At 41.7% G+C, this 23,690-nt stretch overlaps 1 protein-coding gene across 8 annotated transcripts in view; it reads left to right on the top strand.

The window, feature by feature from the left end:
- Positions 1-23,454, top strand: part of PIK3CG (phosphatidylinositol-4,5-bisphosphate 3-kinase catalytic subunit gamma) — a 46,158-nt gene extending 22,704 nt beyond the window's left edge. For 7 of the 8 annotated variants that reach the window (XM_061640383.1, XM_061640381.1, XM_061640384.1 and 4 more), the window contains 9 exons: positions 1,023-1,088; positions 1,201-1,426; positions 5,146-5,249; positions 6,447-6,593; positions 7,811-7,901; positions 16,497-16,627; positions 18,411-18,522; positions 19,536-19,693; positions 21,158-23,454. In XM_061640383.1, the coding sequence (XP_061496367.1) occupies positions 1,023-1,088; positions 1,201-1,426; positions 5,146-5,249; positions 6,447-6,593; positions 7,811-7,901; positions 16,497-16,627; positions 18,411-18,522; positions 19,536-19,693; positions 21,158-21,439 (1,317 nt within the window). In that variant the 3' untranslated portion in view covers positions 21,440-23,454. The remainder of the gene's footprint in view (positions 1-1,022; positions 1,089-1,200; positions 1,427-5,145; positions 5,250-6,446; positions 6,594-7,810; positions 7,902-16,496; positions 16,628-18,410; positions 18,523-19,535; positions 19,694-21,157) is intronic. The other variant, XM_061640388.1, reaches the window with a different exon arrangement.
- The last annotated feature ends 236 nt before the right edge of the window (positions 23,455-23,690 follow it).

The raw sequence follows: 23,690 nt of genomic DNA, 5'->3' as shown, positions 1-23,690 counted from the left end.
GAGGGAGTTTACCATTGCCTTCCTCTGAGGCTGAGAGGCAGTGACTGGCGCAAGGTCACCCAGTGAGCTTCATGGCTGTGTGGGGATTCAAACCCTGGTCTCACAGGTCCTAGTCCAACACCTTAACCTCTACACCACACTGGCACTCAATTTTTTTTGTTATACTTTCATTTTAAAAAGCACAAACTGTGTGCATGTTAGGGATGGAATTCTCCTTTTTTACATTTTGTTTTTGTGTGGCCCCTGGATGATCATTAATGACCTGATTCCTTTTTTCCTCCGCTGTCTTATCCTTTTTCTGATCTGCTCTGATTTTATTTTTTTGCTTTGTGGAGAATTATGGACTGCCTTCTGACTTATGGCGACCCTATGAATAGAGTGTTCATAGTAAGTGGTATTCAGAGGTGGTTTACCATTGCCTTCTTCTGAGGCTGAGAGGCAGTGACTGGCCCAAGGTCACCCAGTGGCTTCATGGCTATTTATCGCTATTTATTAATGAGTCTCCTCCACTGGTATTGATCTTTATTCTGAACTCTGTAATGATTACCTGTTTACATTCCTTTTCAGGTGCAAATTAGGCAGATAATTGCCTATCATCAAGTCAGGGTCTTTCCCCTCCTGCTTTCTGTCTGTCAGTTTCCTAAGATATCCATCGGAAAAACTTTTACCCTGCAATTAAATGAGGCTTGCTTGATTTCAAAGCAGATTAAAAAAAAGAATTTTAAAAATGTATCGGAAAACAGGTACACTTCTAAATCCTCTCCGCAAAGATAGAGAATATCAGAAATAATGGATAATCTGATGGCAAATCAGATTATTGTGGAAACTGAGCCCATCACTGGTGCATGTATATTGTCTCCTCTTTTCTTGCCTCCCTGCCCGGTTATGGCTGTCTTAAAAACCTTATAGTGTATTTCACATTAATGGTCAGTACTTTGAAATGGGGGGGGGGATATGCTGTTGTCTCAGACTGCACAGAAACTACATAAAACCTGTTTCCACTTTTGTTATCTGTTTTTCAGGCTGTGAAATTTGAGCCTTATCATGACAGTGCATTAGCCCGATTTCTATTAAAACGAGGCTTAAGAGTAAGTATTTTAAATTATTTAAATAGAGTAAAATGCACAAATACTGTCAAAATGAAGACTTTTTATTGAGAAGCTGTCTCATTTTTAATATGTTTTCCCCTCCCATTCCCAGAACAAAAGAATTGGACACTTTTTGTTCTGGTTTTTGAGAAGTGAGATTGCACAATCCATGCACTATCAGCAAAGGTTTGCTGTGATCCTAGAAGCTTATCTGAGAGGCTGTGGGAGAGCAATGCTGCAAGACTTTCTGAAGCAGGTTCAAGTTACTGAGTTGTTGCATAAAGTGACAATGGAGATAAAATCCATTTCTGCTGAAAAATATGATGTCACACCTCAAGGTACGTGCTGTTCTTATAAGCGCATTCTCACCTGTATGTTTAGCTTTTATTGTGTGTAATGCAGGGATGGGGAACCTGTGACATTCCAGATGAAGCTGGACTACAAATCTTGTCATCTCTGGCTGTTGGCCATGCTGGCTGGGGCTGATGGGATGTGGAGTCTTAACAAGATATGGAGGGCTATAGGGTCCCTAACCTTGATGTAATCAAAGGTGACCTGCAAAAGTCTGTGGTGTCTTTGCATCATTGGTAGGCTGCAGAGGTGCAGTTTTCAAAATGTAAAGGTGCAAGTGGACTAAAGAATCAAGATGTGTGTGTTTTTAAACACCTTCAGAGAATTTTAAGAACGTAGGAAACTGCCAGACACCAGGTCACGCTATTTGTCCCTTTAGCCCAGTATTCTCTGCTTTGAATGATAATGGTTCTCCAGTTGTAGTTATGTGCCTTCAAGTTGACTACGACTTATGGCGACCCTATGAATCAGTGACCTCCAAGAGCATCTGTCATGAACCACCCTGTTCAGATCTTGTAAGTTCAGGTCTGTGGCTTCCTTCATGGAATCAATCCATCTCTTGTCTGGCCTTCCTCTTTTTCTACTCCCTTCTGTTTTTCCCAGCATTATTGTCTTTTCTAGTGAATCATGTCTTCTCATGATGTGTCCAAAGTATGATAACCTCAGTTGCATCATTTTAGCTTCTAGGGACAGTTCTGGTTTAATTTGTTCTAACACCCAATTATTTGTCTTTTTCGCAGTCCATGGTATGCGCAAAGCTCTTCTCCAACACCACATTTCAAATGAGCTGATTTTTCTCTTATCTACTTTTTTTCACTGTCCAACTTTCACATTCATATATAGAGATCGGGAATACCATGGTCTGAATGATCTTGACTTTGTTGTTCAGTGATACATCTTTGCATTCTTTCATAGCTGCCCTCCCCAGTCCTAGCCGCCTTCTGATTTCTTGACTATTGTCTCCATTTTGGTTAATGACTGTGCCGAGGTATTGATAATCCTTGACAAGTTCAATGTCCTTGTTGTCAACTTTAAAGTTAAATAAATTTTCTGTTGTCATTACTTTAGTCTTTTTGACGTTCAGCTGTAGTCCTGCTTTTGTGCTTTCCTCTTTAACTTTCATCAATATTTGTTTCAAATCATTACTGGTTTCTCATAGTAGTATGGTATCGTCTGCATATCTTAAATTATTATTTCTCCCTCCAGTTTTCACACCTCCTTCATTTTGGTCCAGTCTCCTTTCTGTATGATATGTTCTGGGTATAGATTAAATAAATAGAATGGTAAAATACACCCCTGTCTCACAGTCATATACCTATCTGAAGAGAACAAATAGCAGATAAACATTAAGGTGTGTTCCTGGTGGACCCACTATCTCCCCAACGTTTTATACAAATGAAGGTTTGCATGCAAGACAACCTACAAACAACAGACAAATATTTATGTTCACTTGCTCTCTCCCCAGTTTTGAATATTTGCATATAAGACAATATACTCCTCCCTCTAGTTCAGGAATGGAGAACCTGTGGCCCTCCAGATGTTGATGAACTACAACTCCCATCAGCCCTAGCAAGCATGGCCAATGGCCAGGGATGAGGGGCATTATAGTTAACCAACATCTGAAGGGCCAAAGGTTACCCACACGTACTCTAGATGTTTTGAATGGCTGTGCCAGCTGGGGTTGATGGGAGTTGTAGTCCAAAACATCTGGAGGGTGCCAGGTTGGTGAAGGCTGATCTATTGTGGGGGAGAAAGGGGGGGCTCTGGTAACCTTTGTGGGGGAGGAAACGGGAGGGGATGGCTCTGGTAATTCCTGTGGGGGGAAGGGGAGGGCACTGGCAACCCCTTTGAGGCAGGGTTGGTAAGCGAAACAAGCAGGGGAAGCAGCCCCTAGTTAATTAGTGATCTACTCAGTCAAAGGCTTTGCTGTAGTCTATAAAGCACAGGGTGATTTTCTTCTGAAATTCCTTGGTCCGTTCCATTATATGTTTGTGTTATGATCTCTGATGCCTCTTCCCTTTCTAACTCCAGCTTGGACCTCTGACATTTCTCACTCCATATATGGTGAGAGCCTTTGTTGTAGAATCTTGAGCATTACTTGCATGGTATATTAAGGCAATAGTTCGATAATTACTGCATTCCCTGGGATCCCCTTTCTTTGGAATTAGAATATATATTGACCGCTTCCAGTCTGTGGGCCATTGTTTTCCACATTTCTTGACAATTTTTTCCCAAAATTTGGACAGATTCAGTCTCAGAGCAACTCTGTCGGTATGCCATCTGTTCCTGGTGATTTGTTTCTTCCAAGTATTTTAAGAGCAGCTTTTACCTCACATTCTAAAATTTCTGGTTCTTCATCATACTCACAAGTAAAAGTCTCTCCCATTCCTTGCTATCTAGGTAGATGGGATATAAACTTTAATATGAATAAATGTACAAGCATTTATTTTGGCTGTAAAAGCTGCTTTTCCAAGAGCTCACAATAATCTAGGGAAGGGAATTGCTTTGTTCATGTTAATTTTTCTCACATTTTGTAAAATGGGTATGTGTGGAATTTCTAAACTTCTCAGTGCACTGGCAGCCGTTTCTTTGGTATGCAAATACATGGAATCTTCTCACCTCTGTGTGTACGGATAATTATTGCTGCTGTGTGTAACAATCAGTTGGTCCTTTAATCCAACCCTCACAAATAGAAGGCATTTCTGACTGTCCCAGCTGAGCGGGGGGGGGGAGTAGTAGAGAGAGGCTGCTGTGGCTGTATGTTCTCTGACTCTACAATTTTACACAGTTAGCAAAGCAGTCTGGGTGGCCCCTGTGTTAAATCTTTGCTGTTAGGAAGAAAGTGCTCTGACTGCTACAGAATCTTCTCCCTCCTTAAGACTTTGCAAGGTGTCTTCAATTTGAGAACTGTTTCAAGCACAAATGCTTTGTTAGCATTTTCAGGTCAGATGACATGCTAATACTGTGAGAACTGTGGTGGCCTCCAGTCATGACTCCATAAAACAGCAATGGGGAACCTCCAGCCCTAGTTAGACCTGCCAGGCCTTCTTATTTGGCCCACAACGTCATTTTGGCCAAGCCATGCCCACCTGCCGTAGTCTTGACATCATTTATGATGTCAGGTGCAGAGAAAGTACAGGTGCACCTAGTTCCAGGGCTTGCACTGAGCCCTGTGTGGTGCTTTGGAGCCCTGACAACCAGCTGATTGTTGGGGCTTTGAAGCACCATGCACAACTCTGCACAAGCATCAACAATCAGCTGATTACTATAGTTGCAAAGGTTTACACATAGAGTGCTTGCACCTGCACTTTTTAATTTCAAACTGTGTGGAAGAAAATGGATCAAGCAATGTCATTGTGATGTCAGGTGATTTGAGTGGGAGGCCTTGTCCACCTGTCAATGTTGGCCGGTGGGGGTGATAAGAACCCATCCCTCCAGCAGCATGCAGATCCCCATCCCTGTCATAACAAGTCTGATTGATTTTTAAGGTTGGAGACAAATATAGCTTTCCATGGCACACATTCATGCTTCTCTTGTCCCACTTCTAGTCAAACGGGATTTTATTTTTGTAAAATGTGAAAACTTACTTACGAGAAGGAAAAGTAGACTGGGTGTGCATGCCATGAGAATAGCAATCCATTTCTAGTTACTATTGGATGTCTTTTCTGACTTCTGAAGCCATTTTTTCTTTATTGTCAATTTTCAGTAATCGTACAGCTCAAACAAAAGCTTGAGAAACTACAGGACAGCAAGTTTCCCGAATGCTTTAGAGTGCCATATGACCCTGGACTGAAAGCAGGAGCACTTGTGGTAAATATAATCCCAACAGTGAACTTGGGTGATTGAGTTGCCAACAGATTTGATGCCAAAACAGGACCCCTGAGAAACAAGAAGGAGGTGTCCATGTAATCTGTTGAAACTAAACATAAGCAAAAGTACAAAATATTGAAAACATCAAAAATCAAATAAATGGCTTGGTGAGGACTGAGCATGCTGAGTGGTCTCCAAGGCTTGTGGAAGGCTGAAAGTCATGAGTGTTAGCTGAAAAGAAATCTGGGAGAAGGTAAAGCAGGGGTGGCTAGACTTTTGTGGTTCAAGGGCCACGTTCAAGGTTAGCCAATCCTCTGAAGGCCACATGCCAGTGGTGATCATGGCCAAAGGGGCCAATGAACACACACTCAAATATGCACAGCACACATCTCTCTCCCCCTCCCTCTCCCTCCCTCCCTCTGGCACACCCCTACATGCAGGGCCGGCTCCAGGAATGTGGGGGCCCTTGGGTATTAGCCTGCCCTGGGCCCCTTTGCTTCCCTTCCGCGATCCCGCGGATCACAAGACTAGCTTCCGAACCGCCCACCATCCCCAGCGCTTCACCTACCTTTCTCTGCTGTTAGTGCAGGGTTGCCATCAACCAAAATGGTGGCAGAGGCTTCAGTCCCTTACGGAAACCTCAGCTGCCATCTTTATTGATGGCAACCCTGCACGAACAGCAGAGAAAGGTAGGTGAAGTGCGGGGGATGGCGGGTGGCTCAGAAACTTGTCTTGTGATCCGCGGGATCACGGAAGGGGAGCGGAGGGCCCCTCTGGGGCCCCCCAGGGGATCCTAGAGCTGCGGGGCCCTCGGGCCAGTGCCCGACCTGGCCGCCCTTTGGAACCGGCCCTGCCTACATGCACAGTTTCTTTCTGTCCCCCTTTGCAAGTTAACAGCAAGAGCCACCTCTCCATTAACTTGCATGGGGAGGAAAGGAAGGCTGCAGCCCCAAAAATGGCTGATGGGGGAGGAGCCCATCCCCCACCAGGGACCTTAAGGTTACAGAGCCCTTGCTTTGGGGGAGGGGAGATTTTCCCCCAACCCTTTTTTTGGCAGATAATTTTAAAGACAGTTTTAAACATTTTAATTGTATCAACTCTGAGTGTAGATCCATGGCTGTAAAACACATCTATTGGCCTTTTAATCTTTAGATATCAATTCTGGCAATAGGAAATATGTGAATGTATCTCTTACAGATAGAAAAGTGTAAAGTAATGGCATCTAAGAAAAAACCACTTTGGCTAGAATTCAAATGTGCAGATCCTACATCCTTATCCAATGAAACTATTGGCATCATCTTCAAACATGGAGACGACCTGCGACAGGACATGCTTATTTTGCAGGTATTACCTGCATGATACGTTGTTGATCCTCAGAGAACTGCCTTTGTTTGAAATGGAAAATGTTCATAAGCTTCATACGTGAGCTGCTTATCAACACAGAAGTGAGCACCCTTCTGTGACCTACTATCTTGTTTCTATACATGTAGTTGACTGGATGACATTCCTGAAGGTAGTATTGCTTTTCATTGTTACCTTATTTTTTATGACCAACTGCCAATTTGGACTATGTTGGGGTTTGTTGTCTATTTTATAAAAGGTTAATGCCTTACACCAGTGTTCCTGGATTTTTGATACTGGGGACACATGATTTGTTTAGTGTTGTGTGTGGTTTGTTAATTAGGGACACAATTGACTCAAAAATGCATGTGTATATATTTTTTCTAATCAGTTCCCATAACAATGGGGAGGAAACCTAGTTGCAACTGCAGAATAGCCCAAGTAGTAGTAATGTTTTCAAGTTCCAGCATCCAGTCCCTCCCCTATGCTTGATCAGTCAGGGATGAAAATGTGCTTTCTGTGAAATAGTGATGCAGCTACTTCCTTCATCTCTACTCAAGACAATGCTACTACTCATAATCCTCACCTTGATGTGCTTACTTATCCCTGCATTGGGATTCCTCATTCTGACTGGCATAGAGTGGTGTGGATGCACCCAGCTTTTTGGCTCAGTTCAGCTCTTCTCATAGGAACATAAGAAGCTGCCTGATGAGTAAGATCATTGACCCATCTAGCTTAGTAATGTCTACACTGACGGACAGCTGCTCTCCAGGCCTTCAGGCAGGAGTTTTTTCCAGCCCTACTTGAAAATGCCAGGGATTGAACCCAGGACCTTTTACATGCAAAAGATGCTCTGCCACTGAGCTATGGCCTTTCTCTTGATACATGGTGTTTTGGAATTACTGTCTTGTTCGGAGAGATGACCATGAAAGGGACAAATATGGAAGCAAGGATTTGCATACATTTCACATTTAGCTTTTTATTCTGAATTCTTCTGCAAACTCAGTAAGTTCTGCAGGGTGCTTTTCCTCTTTTAAGTTCATTTTACAAAATGGATAAAAACACCTTGTTTCAAAAATCTATTTAATTTTAAAATCACTCCTTAACAGTTATGATTAACGGTGCAGTCCTCCTATTGAATTGAATGGGGCTTACTCCCAGGTAAGTGGGATTTGGATTGCAGCCTAAGTCCTTGTTTGTTGTGTCTTTTGTTTTACTAGATACTTCGAATCATGGAGTCAATCTGGGAAGAAGAATCCTTAGATTTATGTTTGTTGCCATATGGGTGCATTTCTACAGGAAATAAAATAGGTAGAACATTTTACAAGATACCTCACTGAACTATCAAGAATGGGAATTTTGTGTGTGTGGAGTTATGTTGTACACTAGTCTTTCCTGGTGTCTTATATTAGACAAAGGAGTGTGAATGAAGGAGATGACATTTAATGTTCTCTCTAAAGTAACTTGGTTGTCAGCACTTTGCTGTTGCGTGAATCTTCTGTGTATCAATTTTATGTCCAGTGACTATCTTTGGAGCAAACTTGAGCAGTACATCCTTGATAACAGGTTATTTTGTTCAATGTGCTATAGCATAAATATTTCTGCTTGGGTGCATTTTTGCAGTAATTGCTGTCATTTCTTTTGAGGTGATCTTTTTCCTAACATGGCAATTATGTCCCATTTTCTTTTTCCCATTCTATTTAAGCTATACTGGACAGAGCTCTGTCTCTTTTTAGGGTTGATATCTTCCCACCCTCCTAAAATCAGCTCTATAAAGACTTTGCTGCTACACCTCTTCTTAATTTGCATCGTTCACATGACGCTACTGGCAAACAGAAGCTATCATGCAGTTTCCCCCCTGTAAATATGTACTAACCCAATCCGCTGATAATATGAAAATTAGAGAAAAATACATCTCCACTCCACTAGTGGTTGCAACACTTTGCTTCAATGTTTTTAGGTGGGTGCATCAATTGTAACTTTTTTTCATATACCCCTTTCCACTCTGACTATATCCTCCCTTTGTTCATTTTGCTTCCTGTGGGTTGAGAAGCAACTTTCGGCTGCTCTTCTCAGTTCTGCTGGCTTTTTTTGTTGTTGCTGCAAACAGCCACAGGAGGCAAACTACTGACAGTGTCCAACAGCTATTTACTGCAACAAGCAGCCCTGCTTCTTGGCAGATGAACAGTGCCTTAATTTCCCACCCCTTACTTGTGCACAAAGGTGTAATACTACTCAAACAAAGGTTTGTACTTTCAGCTGTGTCAGCTCAAAATAAACTTGTCCAGCTAGTTTCTTTGTAATTGCCATGCTGGGTACCTGATTTAACATATCTAAAGGCAGATGATTATCTAGTGATGCATTAGGAGACTAGCTCTTCAAACGTCAGCTTGCTGGGGCACTTATTGATTGATTGATTGACTGCATTTATATACCGCCTTATAGCCGAAGCTCTCTGGGCAGTTTACAGCAATTAAAAACAAGTATACAAATTTAAAACCATACCAAATTAAAACCCATAAAAACCGATAGGCAAGTTAAAAACGTGCTATTTAAATGCTGTTAAAAATGCCTGGGAGAAGAGGAAAGTCTTGACCTGGTGTCGAAAAGATAAGTCTTGGCGCCAGATGCACTTTGTCAAGAAGATCATTCCATAATTTGGGGGCCAGTACTGAGAAGGCCCTCTCCCTTGTTGCCAGCCTCCCAGCTTCCATCGGAGAAGGCACCCGGAGGAGGACCTTTGATGTTGAGCGTAGTGTATGGGTGGGTTCGTGTCGGGAGAGGTGTTCCATCAGATATTGTGGTCCCGATCTCATTAATTTATGGGACGAGGTCCAGCCGACGAAGGTGGGACGGATTTTCAACAGCAAGCTCTATCTGATAAAGCGAACGTTTATCTTATCTTCTAAGAGAGAACGCACTAACAGGCAAGCACCCTTCTTTCTATATTTTTCTTTTATTTGACTTAAATTGTTGCTGTTTAAAAGAGATTTGCCAGATTGATCGGTTTTTGACATCTCACTGGGGAGCCATAACTTCTCTCTGCTACGCACTAATTAATAGCTTATCTCTGTTTTTGTTGCAAAAAGCTGTCCTGGATTTGCATTCTAAAGATATACACAGAAGAGGGATTTCTATTCCAGATTTTTATTTTGAAGAATATTATATTGTCTGAGACTACTCTCTTTTTGGTCTATTTTATTTTGACGAATCTGTTTTCTGACGACTGCCATTAATTGTTTCGATCCTGGGAACTGCATTTTGTTTACTTAACTATGGAGAGATAAGGCTGTCTGCTCTGTTTATACTGTGATGTCACCAAGTTTGGAGTATTAACCCAATTGTTGCTGAAATAAGAAGTGGTTTTCCTATATTTTTCTTTTAAAATGGCAATTAAGAAAGTGGCTGAGAATCTGGAAATAACTATGTTTCAGAAAATAATGGATGAGATTGAGATAACGAAACAAAACCTGCGACAGGGTTGTAAGGAGTTGAAAATTGAATTGAGTAAAATGACGCAGGAGATTAAAGATATAGGGGTCCCTGTGAGAGAGGTGACCCTGGAAGGGGTCCCTGTGAGAGAGGAGACCCTGGAGATTGGAACAAACGTGGAACAGGAAAAAGATTTGGAGTCTATGGACTTTAGAAATAAAATCTATTGTTTGGAGACACAGGAGATTAAAGACATAGGGGTCCTTGTGAGAGAGGAGACCCTGGAGACTGGAACAGGGGTCCCTGTGAGAGAGGAGACCCTGGAGACTGGAACAGGGGTCCCTGTGAGAGAGGAGACCCCGGAGATTGGAACAAACGTGGAACAGGAAAAAGATTTGGAGTCTATGGACTTTAGAAATAAAATCTATTGTTTGGAACTCAATGTTATCTCTGAAGAAATTAATGAAGATTCTAGAGATAAAGTTATCAATGGCATGGATAATCTTCTGGACTGGAACGATGTGATGGAGCCCAATATAGAGAAAATCTATGGAATTAACTGCAGCCATGTGACAATGGAAAAACTTTCAAGAGATGACCCAGTGTATTTTGAAAAAAAGAACAGAGATATGATTTTACAGCAGTATTTCAGCAACCTATTCAGAATGGATGGCAAGAAAATATTTGGGATAGAGGTAATTCCCATCAGACTCTTACTATATGAATATGGCTTTGACAGCAAGATTATTATGGAATACTGATAATGGAAGATTGGATACTGAAATTACTGGACTTAACAAGACTATTGAAGATGGAAGATGGAAAATGGAACTAATAGGGATAATAGAATAATGGCTACTGAAATTACTGAACCTAACAGATTCTGATGTGATGGATTAATTGAAATGTTTATTTTGACTATGGTTATGACAATAAGATTATCATAATTAGTAATGAGATGGATTAATCGATATGCTTATCTGGAAAAAAAAATTGATAGATATATTTCTTAAAGAATTGAAACCTCTCTTTGACTTTTTGTGGAAAGAATAAAGTAATGTTTATGAGATTTGATGATTAAGTAAGATAACTATTGGAGGAAAGTGATTTTATAATATGACTTAAGAGACAGGATTGTTATATATTATAGACTTATAACTGATCTGATCTTTGACAAATGGGAAGTCAATATTTTACTCTTTATTTTTTATTTTTATTTTTATTTTTATTTTATTTTTTTTTTTTGTTTAACTATTTTTGATTTTGTTTTTTGTCTTTGAATGTTTTATGATTTCGTCTTGTATGTTTTATGAAAATTTGAATAAAAATTATTGAAAAAAAAAAAAAAAAAAGATATTGTGGTCCCATGCTGTGTAAGGCTTTATAGGTTAAAACCAGCACCTTGAATTGGGCTCAGAAACATACAGCTGCAGTTGCCAAACCGTCTTCAAAGGCAGCCCCACATAGAGTGCATTGCAGTAATCTAACTTGGAGGTTACCAGAGCATGGACAACTGAAGCCAGGTTATCCCTGTCCAGATAGGGGTGTAGCTGGGCCACCAACCGGAGTTGGTAGCAGGCATTCCAGGCCACCAAGGCTACCTGAGCCTCAAGTGACAGAGATGGTTCTAGGAGAACCCCCAAACTACAAACCTGTTCTTTCAGAGGGAAAGCGACCCATCCAGGACAGTTTGGACATCCACCATCCAGTCAGATGAACCACCCACTAACAGCATCTCAGTCTTGTCTGGATTGAGCCTCAGTTTATTAGCCCTCATCCAGTCCATTGTCGCAGCCAGGCACTGGTTCAGCACATTGACAGCCTCAGCTGAAGAGGATGAGAAGGAGAAATAGAGCTGCGTGTCATCAGCATACTGATAGCAACACACTCCAAAGCTCTGGATGACCGCACCCAATGGTTTCATGTAGATGTTGAACAGCATGGGGGACAGAATTGACACCTGTGGAACCCCATACTGGAGAGTCCAGGGTGCCGAGTAATGTTCCCCAAGCACCACCTTCTGGAGCCGACCTGCCAAGTAGGAGGGGAACCACTGCCATGCAGTCCCTCCCTCTCCCAACTCAGCCAGTCGTCCCAGAAGGATACCATGGTTGATGGTATCAAAAGCCGCTGAGAGATCAAGGAGAATCAACAGAGTCACACTCCCCCTGTCTCTCTCCCGACAAAGGTCATCATACAGGGTGACCAAGGCTGTTTCTGTGCCAAAACCAGGCCTGAAACCTGACTGAAATGGATCCAGATAATCGGTCTCATCCAAGAGTGTCTGGAGCTGGCCTGCAACCACTCATTCCAGGACCTTGCCCAGGAATGGAACATTTGCCACCGGCCTATAGTTATTAAGATTTTCTGGGTCCAGGAAGGGTCTCTTCAGGAGTGGTCTCACTACCGCCTCTTTCAGGTGGCCAGGGACCACTCCCTCTCACAGAGAGGCATTAATCACTTCCCTGGCCCAGCTGGCTGTTCCATCCCTGCTAGCTTTTATTAGCTAAGAAGGGCAAGGATCCAGTACAGAAGTGGTTGCACGAACCTGTCCAAGCACCTTGTCAACGTCCTTAAGCTGTACCAACTGAAACTCATCCAAGAAATCGGGACAAGGCTGTGCCCTGGACACCTTACTTGACTCACCTGCTATAACACTGGACTCTAAGTCTTGGTGGATGCTAAAGATTTTATCCTGGAAGTGCCTAGCAAATTCATTACAGCAGGCCTCAGATGGTTCTACCACGTCCTTGGGGCCAGCATGTAATATCTCCCGGAGAATTCTGAAGAACTCTGCTGGGCGGGAGAGTGATGATTTGATAGTGGCAGCAAAGTATTTTGTTTTTGCTGCCCTCACTGCCCCTAAATACAGCTTACCATAGGCACTTACCAGTGTATGATTGCATCCACTAGGGGTTCGCATCCATCTGCACTCAAGCCGTCTCCTATATTGTTTCATCGCTCTCAGCTCTGGGGTATACCATGGAGCCATACGAGCTCTACACAGGAGAGGGCTCAGGAGCAATCATGTCAACCACACGGATCATTTCTGTATTTCACAGTTCAACCAGGGTTTCGACAGGAGCACCAGTCCTATCAGCCAGAAAACTCCCCAGAGTCCTTTGGAAACCATCTGGATCCATTAATCTCTGGGGTCGGACCAACTTAATAGGTCCCCCACCCTTGCAGAGGGGAAAAGCTGCTGTAAGTCTAAACTACAGCAAGCAGTGATCTGTCCATGACAAAGGGACTGATGTAAGGCCCCCCACTTTCAGATCACCATCGCCATGTCCAGTTGCAAAACCAAGTCTAGAGTATGCCCTGCTACAGGTGTTGGGCCGATGGCATTTTGGGACAGTCCCATGGTTGTCATGGAGACCATGAAATCCTGAACCGCCTCAGATAAGGTGGCCTTGGCATGGATGTTGACATCCCCCAGAACCAACAGTGTGGGGGATCTCAACAATACACCCAAGACCACCTCTGTCAGCTCAGCTAGGGAGTCTGTTGGGCAGCAGGGTGGGCGGTACACCAACAAAATCCCCAATCTGTCCTGCTGACCCAACACAAGATGCAAACACTCCAGACCACTAGTCACATGGACAGGGTGCTTGCAGAGGAAGATGAAGCTCCTATAGCCCACAGCAACACCTCCCTGACCCTCAGGTCTACCCTGATGTTGAACCATATACCCTGGTGGGCATAGCTGGGAGAGACTGACTCCTCCCTGCTCACTTAAGTGGCTTTTGTGTGGATGAAAGTTGAAAAAGTATCAGTATATAAGAACTCAAAGCAGAAATAATAGCAGCAATACAAATAAATGTAAATGTCATAGATCATCTAGCACAGCATAATACAATTGCTAAAACGGGAATAAAATCAATTCATTTGCCCACAAAGACCATTAGCAATTTGGAGGAGGTACAGTAGGGACAGAGTTTCAGAACTTGTGATTTAGAGTGTTTACACTAATTTTGGGTCCTCCACCCATGGAGTGTAAATGGACGGATATGTGTTTTCTCCACCCCCCTTTTGCCTAGTTTTTGGTGTCCCCGTCCCCCCGGTATTTTTTAAGGAATCTACAGCAGCTGCTAAAATAAACTGAGCATGCTCGGTTCCCTAGCAACCAGAGGGAATGGAAATGTAAAATGAGAGGGAGTGGTCATTAGGAAACTGCATGATTGATCCTTCGTAGAGAAAGGACTGCTTGTGTGAATGGAAAAGACCGTTTTTGCAGCTAGCACTGAGCACTTGCTGCAAACAGTGCAAATAGAACATGGAGGTAAAACAGTGTCTTTAGTACGAAGTAATGGTCCCATGTGGATAAGCCCTTTTACATGCAGATGCTGCAGTTTTAATTTCACAGCCATATCTGGGTATTGGGCATTTACTGATTGGATTAGCTGAAGAATCCCTAACAATTACTTGAAATCTAAAGTCATGGTGTTCTCTAAGAAGGAACTCCTGGATCCAGGATAATTGTAGACTTGATCTAGGCATTTGTATCTGTGAATCCAATACTTTGACGCTCCAGGGGAAAGCAAAGTGTGGCTTTTACCATTGACATATGTGTTATGGTTGCTCAGACAAAATAAACATAATGGCTGTTGTTCATTTATTATTTATTTTATTTATTTCGATTTCTATACCGCCCACAGCCAAAAGGCTCTCAGGGCTGTGCACAACATAGAGTAAAATACAATAAAATTACAAAGGTCAGTAAAAAGCATACATATTAAACAGTAAAACAGCCTGGTATAAATTGAAAGCTAAAAAATAAATTAAGTTAAAATGCCTGGGAGAATAAAAAGGTTTTAACCTGGCGCCGAAAAGATAAAAGTGTAGGCGCCAGGCGTACCTCATCGGGGAGACTGTTCCATAATTCGGGGGCCACTACTGAAAAGGCCCTGGATCTTGTTACAACCCTCCAAGCCTCTCTGTGGGTTGGGACTCGGAGGAGGGCCTTTGATGTTGAACGTAGTGAGCTGGTAGGTTCATATTGGGAGAGGCGTTCTGCTAGGTATTCTGGTCCCGCGCCGTGTAAGGCTTTATAAGTCAAAACTAGCACTTTGAATTTAGCCCGGAAACAAATAGGTAGCCAGTGCAAAGGAGCCAGGACAGGGGTTATATGTGCGGACCGCCTGGTCCTCGTCAACAGTCTAGCAGCTGCGTTTTGCACTAGCTGTAGTTTCCGAACTGTCTTCGAAGGCAGCCCCACGTAGAGTGCATTGCAGTAATCCAATCTAGAGGTTACCAGAGCACGCACAACTGAAGTGAGGTCATCGCTTTCCAGATAGGGGCGTAGCTGGGCTACCAAACGAAGGTGGTAGAACGCATTCCGTGCCACCGAGGCCACCTGAGCCTCGAGAGACAGGAATGGATCGAAAAGAACCCCCAAGCTACGAACCTGTTCCTTCAGGGGGAGTGTAACCCCATCCAGAACAGGTTGAACATCCACCATCTGGGCGGAGAAGGCACTCACCAACAGCGTCTCAGTCTTGTCAGGATTGAGCCTCAGTATTAGCTCTCATCCAGTCCATTATCGCGGCCAGGCAACGGTTCAGCACATTAACAGCCTCACCTGATGAAGATGAAAAGGAGAAATAGAGTTGCGTGTCATCAGCATACTGGTGACAACGCACTCCAAAACTCCTGATGACCGCACCCAGCGGCTTCATGTAGATGTTAAAAAGCATAGGGGACAGAACCAATCCCTGCGGGACTCCACAATGGAGAGTCCAGGGTATCAAACAATGCTGCCCAAGCCCTACCTTCTGGAGGCGGTCCACCAAGTAGGAGCGGAGCCACTGCCAAGCAGTACCTCCAACTCCCAACTCCGTGAGTCTCCCCAGAAGGATACCATGGTCAATGGTATCAAAAGCAGCTGAGAGATCAAGGAGAATCAACAGAGTTACACTCCCCCTGTCCCTCTCCCGACATAGGTCATCATACAGGGCGACCAAGGCTGTTTCGGTGCCAAAACCGGGCCTGAAACCGGATTGAAACGGATCTAGATAATCGGTTTCATCCAAGAGCACCTGGAGCTGGCTGGCCACCACACGTTCTAAGACCTTGCCCAGGAATGTTCATGATGTGATTGACAAAGTGTGATACACTTCCCCCCCCAAAAAAAATCAGGCTTTTTAGAATTCTTAGGAGGGTATATCAAATCTCTAGTGTGAGCATACTAGCAGCCTTGTACCCAGTGTTTCTCAGGAATTCCAAGAAACAAAAAAATCAGTACAGTTTTGAAATCAGTTGTTAAAATCAGTTTTAAAGGGTTAAGTCCACCATCTTGATTCAAAATGGGGTCCAATTGTATCCAAACATAGATGAAAACCTGCTCCTTCATCTCAGGAACCATTGCACAAAATTTGGTTATGATATTGTAATAGTTGTTGAAATGCATAGCAAACAAACAAAACAACTTTCCAAAATATATATTAGATTACCATGTCTTTAATCCTTTTATAGGAATGATTGAAATTGTAAAAGATGCTACAACAATTGCCAAAATCCAGCAAAGCACAGTTGGAAATACAGGAGCATTTAAGGATGAAATATTGAATCAGTGGCTGAAGGAGAAATGTGTAATTGAAGAAAAGGTGAGTGTTCCTTCTTTTTAAAAAATGTAATTATTTTGTTGTATTGTGGAATCATCTCATTAAATAGAGAGGTTTCTCCAGTAGTGGTCGGTGACGCAGTGCAGGTGGGGCACCGTTACTCTCCTGGCTTCCAAACATGGTGGGTCGCTGCTACTGACGGAGAGGAGGAGGGGTGAGGCATGGGAACTCGGTGTGCGGCAGCGTGCAATGGCAAGAGCATCAGATTGGTCCCACTGCCACACACTGCATTGAGCTCCTGTGCTTGTCGCTCCCCCTCTCAGCCAGCGGCAGAGATCAGCCTGGTTTGGAAGCCAGGAGAGCAATGGTGCCCCACCTGCACTGCCTCACTGGCCTCTACTGGGTTCCTTATGGCAAGGAAGGTACACTTAAAGCCATCAATGTAGATGGCTTTAAAAGAGGATTAGACAAATTCGTGGATGATGGCTATGCTCCGCTTCCATAGCGGGAGGCAGTGTGCTTCTGAATACCACTTGCTGGAAGCTACAGGTGGGGAGAGTGCTCTTGTGCTTAGGTCCTGCTTGCGGGCTTCCCATAGACATCTGGCTGGCCACTGTGAGAAGAGGATGCTGGACTAGATGGGCCACTGGCCTGATCCAGCAGCCTCTTCTTATGTTCTTATACTTTGTATATGCCCCTGCCATTTATTTCTGAGGCTTAGTTCCTAATTAATTGTTTTTGCCCTGTATCTTGCAAACTTGTTCTCCACCCTGTTTTGATCCCCAGGTCTTTATTCACCCCTTGCACAGTCCTATCCACCCCAGGGAGTCAATGTTGACCACTTTGGGATACCCTAGTGTGAAGCCTCTAGTGAGCTATCCATTCTTGTACCAAGTACGCTGTATTAGTTGTGTTCTCCCTGCCTCTTGTACTGCTATATATAAAATCCTTGATGCAAGTATTGCTGAGATTTAATGCATTGTACGTCCTTCAGATGAGTGCCTTTAAAACGTTTCATTTGAGTCTGACTTGGGATTTTTGAGCAGCGTATCATTTTCCTTATATCTTGCTTTATTAACTTCTCTATCCTGTTCAATAATTTTGTGAAATGGCTACAACATACAAAAATGTCAAAGGGTTGTATCCAGCTAAGTTGTACTCAGAGTAGACCTCCTGAAATTAATAGACCTGTTAGTCATGTCCATTACTTTCAATGGGCCCACTCTGAGTATTACCAACTTTGGATATGATTTACAGCATCTAACCTTGATGGTTTTATATAATTCTTGGAAAACAAAGTTTTGCATAATTTATCACTGATTTATGGTAATGAAAATAGACCATAATGTTCTTTATACATGTGACATTTTGGCACTGCAGTTGATCACTTAAAGCATAGAGACATAGGAAGCTGTTTTATACTGACTCAGACCATTTCATTGGTATCAGGATGAACCCAATAGTTATATGAATGCTACAAAAATAAAGTTGCTGTCCAAAGTTGCTAGCCTTTGTGCGCTGAATTTCCATGTCACAGAATTGACGCCAGTGCTCCCTATACTAGGCCATCACAAGCAGTATCTGTGATATATGCAATGCTGCATTGAATGTCAGGCAATCAGAAGCTATCCTGAGCAGGTCTGCTCATCAGTCTAGTTCAGTATTGTCTATACTAGCTGGCAGTGGCTCTCCAAGGTTTCAGACAAGTCTTTCCGAGCCCTATCTGAAGATGCTGGGGATTGAACCTGGCACCTCCTGCGTGCAAAGTATGTGCTCTACCCTGAGCTATGACTCTTCCTTATAGCTGCTTTCTTTAAATTATTAGTTTCAGGCAGCTGTGGAAAGATTTGTGTACTCTTGTGCTGGTTACTGTGTGGCAACCTTTGTACTTGGAATAGGAGACAGGCATAACGACAATATTATGATCACAGAGTCAGGTGAGTGTGTTTTATTTGTTTTTGTTTACACCTGCGTGGCGGCTATTTCATTGAGATTTGTATATTGGAATAGGCCTGCATTCAGTTGCTACTTCTAATGCAAATGATTTTTATGGTTTATTGATCATCATGTTTTCGGAATTAATTTTTTAAAACACTGGTACATGCTTCATGTTAGGGAAGAATTGTTAGTGACTGGGAGATGAAAGACACTTGGGAGAAAATGAACCTGCAGTTAACAACATTTGTGTGAAGACAGATGCGAGAAGGTTCATGGTGTGCTCCTCACCCACAATGTGAGATCTGCTTCACAACTCTTGTAACAGACAGCCTGCCTGATTTCAGTCACTACCAAGGGATGAAATGATTGACTGACTTGCTGCTGTCTTTTTCTTTCTTTTTTAAAAGATACATTCACCCTTTACATTGCTAAAATAGCAAACCTTTTAAAATGATCAAAGAGTTGCATAACTGCTTTGGGAATTGAGGGAATGAGGTATGCTGGTGATACCATGGGCACTAGAGATGCCGCGCCATCGCTGGCTTCTTTCCCCATTCACACCAAACCATTCAAATTCTGCAAAACCATTTTCTTCCCAGTCTAGAGCTCAGCCTCAGAGTGAATAACTTACGTCTGCAAAGCAGTGGAGCCACTATTGGATCACCACTGTTAGAAGGTTATGTCTGTCTTCATCCTCTGAGTTCCTAAAAAGAAAGAGGGAAGTGCAAAGTTACAGGTTATATATATTAGGTTATATACAAAAAAGCAAACTTTGAGAAAATGAAAGAGCTAGTTGCATGGAAAAATAAGATAAATTTGAGGCGGGAGGCGGGAAAAGGCTCAATAAAGCTGACAAATTTTGAAACAGGTCATGCAGAAGGCATTGTTGCAAACTATACCCCAGTTTTTTGTTTTTTTTAAAAAAAGGTATGCAGGATCACGAACTAATCTACACCTGAAATGAGGTCTTTTTTAATGATTACTCAGCATAATAATATTTCTTCTTCCTAAGGTAATCTCTTTCATATTGACTTTGGCCATATTCTTGGAAATTACAAGAGCTTCCTTGGAATTAATAAGGAGAGAGTCCCTTTTGTGTTGACACCAGATTTTCTTTTTGTCATGGGAAGTTATGGAAAGAAAACAAGTCCACGCTTTCAAAATTTTCAGGTACAGAAGCATAATCTGTGAGTGAATGAACCTCTTAAAAGAAATGTACAGCATCTTAGGTTTAAAGTTATTTTTAATATGTTATCATCCAGCTTTGCAAAACAAGTTGGCCAAGATTCTTACCTTTAAATCTAAAGGAAGGGGAACCAGATAGTAGAGGAATGAACTTATGAAAAAAAATTCTTTGGAGGCTGCACATTCTTTTTCTCTCCAGCAGTAGACCATAAACTTCCTTAAGTTTTAAAAAAGACGAGCAGGCTATACCCCTGCAGAAAAGCTACTTACCCTTTACCACATGTAATTTGTGGGGACAGAAATACTATTGCACAATGATACTGGATTGCTAGTGCTACTGTAGAAATGCATTGTGCATCACATTTCTACACGGTCATCTGCAAATCTAAATGTAGTGCATGCAACATAGCACATATTGTTGAGGTGCATGTACTAGGGAGTTGGGGTTGACTTCAGCTTCCCTTTAAAAATATAATAAAGTAGACAATGGTACAATAGCTATTACAGCAGGGCAAATATGTATATAAAGATGCAGGAGGAGTTAGGGGAACCTTCCTCCCCTTTCTCAGATGTTCCAGCTGTCACTCTCCCTGTTAAGAATAGAAATTACGTGATGGGTGTTATCTTGATGGTAGCCCCCCTTTGTTTCTGCATCCTTTGACTCTGAAGTGCTGACTGCTTCTGAAACCTTTTGCATTTCCTTCCCCATTTCATCAGTCACAATAATTGTTCCTTAAGTAAGTTGTTGTATGTACATATGGGAATCACATGTCAGTGGTTTACAAACAGTGCATTCCTAGGAATCTGGAGCTCCATGAAAGCTTATCAAGAGCTTCTTAATGAAAACATCAGAAATGATGGGCAAGCTTCCTAGAAAGACTGCTTGCCAACTCTTGCTGATCTCCTCCTACAATACACAGTTGCAAAAGAGTGTTGGATAAATTCTAAGTCACGCACTAAGCTTCTTCAGGACAATAGTAAAGCCCCAAAAGCTTGGCTGGTGTCCTGCATGAACTGAATATGCTCCATCAGAATATGCTTCTGAATCCTCTGCAAAGCTCCAGAGGTCCTTGCCAGTTAAATCCAATGTACAAAAGGTTCCATGATGGAAGGAAGTTAGGTGTCTGATTTTCAAAGCTACCTAGAGCAATGCATATGCTTGTATGTACATAGATATCTACATCTCTTTAAAATAGGACTTTTGTGCATCCTTTTTATTTTCTATAGACTCTTCCTTCCACATTACTTCTATAATTAGTGCTACTATGGGAGAAGAATGAGTATGGTCAGTGCAGATATGACAGGCATGGAAGCCATTCGAAGTGCTATTCTGCACTGATGTTCATTACACACACTGAGATCAAAAGGCTGGTTTTGTGGTGGTGTTTTTCAGACTAACTCAAAATTAAGTAGTATATAGACATTTTAAGGAATTTTTTTGTTCTATAGGATATCTGTGTGAGGGCTTATCTTGCTCTTCGGAATCACACAAACCTTCTCATCATCCTGTTTTCCATGATGCTAATGACTGGAATGCCTCAATTGACTAGCAAAGAAGATATTGAATATATCCGTGATGCACTGACTGTTGGCAAAAATGAAGAAGATGCTAAAAAATATTTCCTAGATCAGATTGAAATTTGTAGGGATAAAGGGTGGACTGTACAGTTCAATTGGTTTCTGCATCTTGTGCTTGGAATCAAACAAGGGGTAGAAAAACATTCTGCCTGATGACTTATGTATGTACAAATAACTAGTGAGGAATCTGCTTCTCCATTTGGTTTTTAATGTTTTCGACCATCCCCATTAAGTTGCCAAGGACTTTGCAACTTTTGTTACCAAAAAAAATGGTTTTTGAGGTGTTGATACTGCACAGTGGTGATTTAATATAGACAAAAGCTTTGCTGAGATGGCTTCCATTTCCCCCTTTGTTACAGATATTTAATAAGGTATGGGTAGAATTTAGATGACAGCACTGAAAAGTAAAGCCCTGCTTCTTCCTGATTATTTTATATAGCTCCTTCAGCAGAACAGAAAAATCCACTGAAAATAGTGGATTGTGGGGACCATATGTGTTGGACATTACTACTTCAGGATAATGTTTAAAGCAGTATTTTTCTTGTTAGGCTATTTAATTCTTATGGTCTCCAATAGCAAACAATACTTTGAAAAAAATTTCTCTGGGTGACATCCAACATAGCATGATCAGACCTTCACTCGTGCAACTCAGGTACTCCTTCCTCTTCTCCCATCTGAAGCCCCCCGAGTCTGCTTCAGAGGGTTGGGGGACCTTCCAGAGAAGATTTTAGGGACTGGAAGACAACAAAAAGAAACCAGAAGTCCTGTTGTGCAAGCAGATTTCCATTGTGCAAATGGACGACATCACTGAATGTTGCCCTCTGCTTTCATAATACTAGCAAAATGACTCCAAGGACAGTAAGTTGGCAGAGGATGCATTATAGTGACATCATTCTAAGTCAAGATATATCTATTGCTGGAATTAGTATTTCACACAAAGTGAAACTGGATCATAAATCTGTCTGGAAACCAAAGTGCTACAGATCACAGATTCCTCTGGTAGCCAGTCACTTGAGTGTTGCAGATAATCCCTTTGAAGAAAGAAAATAGAAGAGCAAATTATAGGAGCCCATTTGCATCTGGGGGAAAAAGTGCTAGGGTTGCTAGGCAGTCACTTCTGATCCATTCTTAAATTATTTGTAACCAGTCCATGTGGAGTATGAATCCATGCTTGTTGCTGTTCCATGTGTGATAATGGAAAAACTGTATACCGACAATTATTTCTCCAAGAGAGGTACCATGTGGGAAGGACTTGCACCCATCTAAATTTCATGCTGTGTCCATTAGGTTTAAATGTTTCAACCTTCCTTCTGAAGTTTGTTTTTAAATAACATTTTTCATTGCCTGGTGTGATGATATATTTATACTGATTAACAGTAAATTCAGAGAAATACTATGCATTATTTAAAAGCTTTACAATGTTGGTACTCGGTCCCTAGAAGAAACACTATCTTAAAAACTCCTCCCTCATTTACCAAATGTTTTGAAAAGACAAATGTTATTTATTTGCTCAGAGTCAGGTTTTGTAGCTTTTGAATACATACCAGTGCCCCAATCCAGAGTGTTACTGTGGGTATACCCAGTTTAAGAACAGGATTTTTTTTTTTCAATGGGACATTTATTTAGGATTTCACCATGATTAAAATAAAATCTAAAGATAATATATTGAAGATAATTATTAGGTGTTCACTAGGAAGATGTTGGGAATTTTATAATTGATTTTTTAACTATAAAATTCTAAGAACAATGCTGATAGTACAAATGTCTGAATTACTCTCTGTGTATATAGGCAAAGCAAAGAAATACTGATTTTCATGTGTTATGTAACATAGCAATTAATTGATATGTAACACAGTATGTATGTTAAATGTAAAATAATTACTTAACATTGTGGCCCAGATTAGCAAAGAAATACACATAAGATCTTGGGGAGGAAGTCACATATTGTGACTCTTTAAGCAATAATTATTTCTTTCCTTGCCCATTTAAATTGCAGCCCTCTGTGCAGCAATTTTAACAAACTAAGTATATATTGGAAAGGCTAAGATATTGAAGTTGGTGTGAAATAGGAAAATGTTTTCGAACAAAGTTACTTGTGTAAGTTTTAAAACACAATCGCCTTAAGGTCTTAAAAACTGTGTTCTGTCTTGATCTGATTTGTGTATATGATTGATTAAAGAATACTCATACACCTCTTTTTCTCCCATCATTTTCTTTTAAAACTCTATAACTATGAAAATATTTCACACTGATAAGGAAGTAGGAAGTCATGGGAATTGTAGTCTGTCTTTTTAAATCGGGGATTCAAGGAGAAGTGAAGGTATACTGTGGTGATAATTCAGGTTTATGTGCCTATCTTTCCTTCATGGTCAGATTAATAATTTCATATGAGTTATTCAGTACA

The sequence above is a fragment of the Rhineura floridana genome, chromosome 8, assembly GCF_030035675.1.
Source record: "Rhineura floridana isolate rRhiFlo1 chromosome 8, rRhiFlo1.hap2, whole genome shotgun sequence".
NCBI lineage: Eukaryota > Metazoa > Chordata > Lepidosauria > Squamata > Rhineuridae > Rhineura > Rhineura floridana.
Note: the sequence above shows the minus strand (reverse complement) of the source record. Positions and strands in the feature narration are given on the sequence as shown.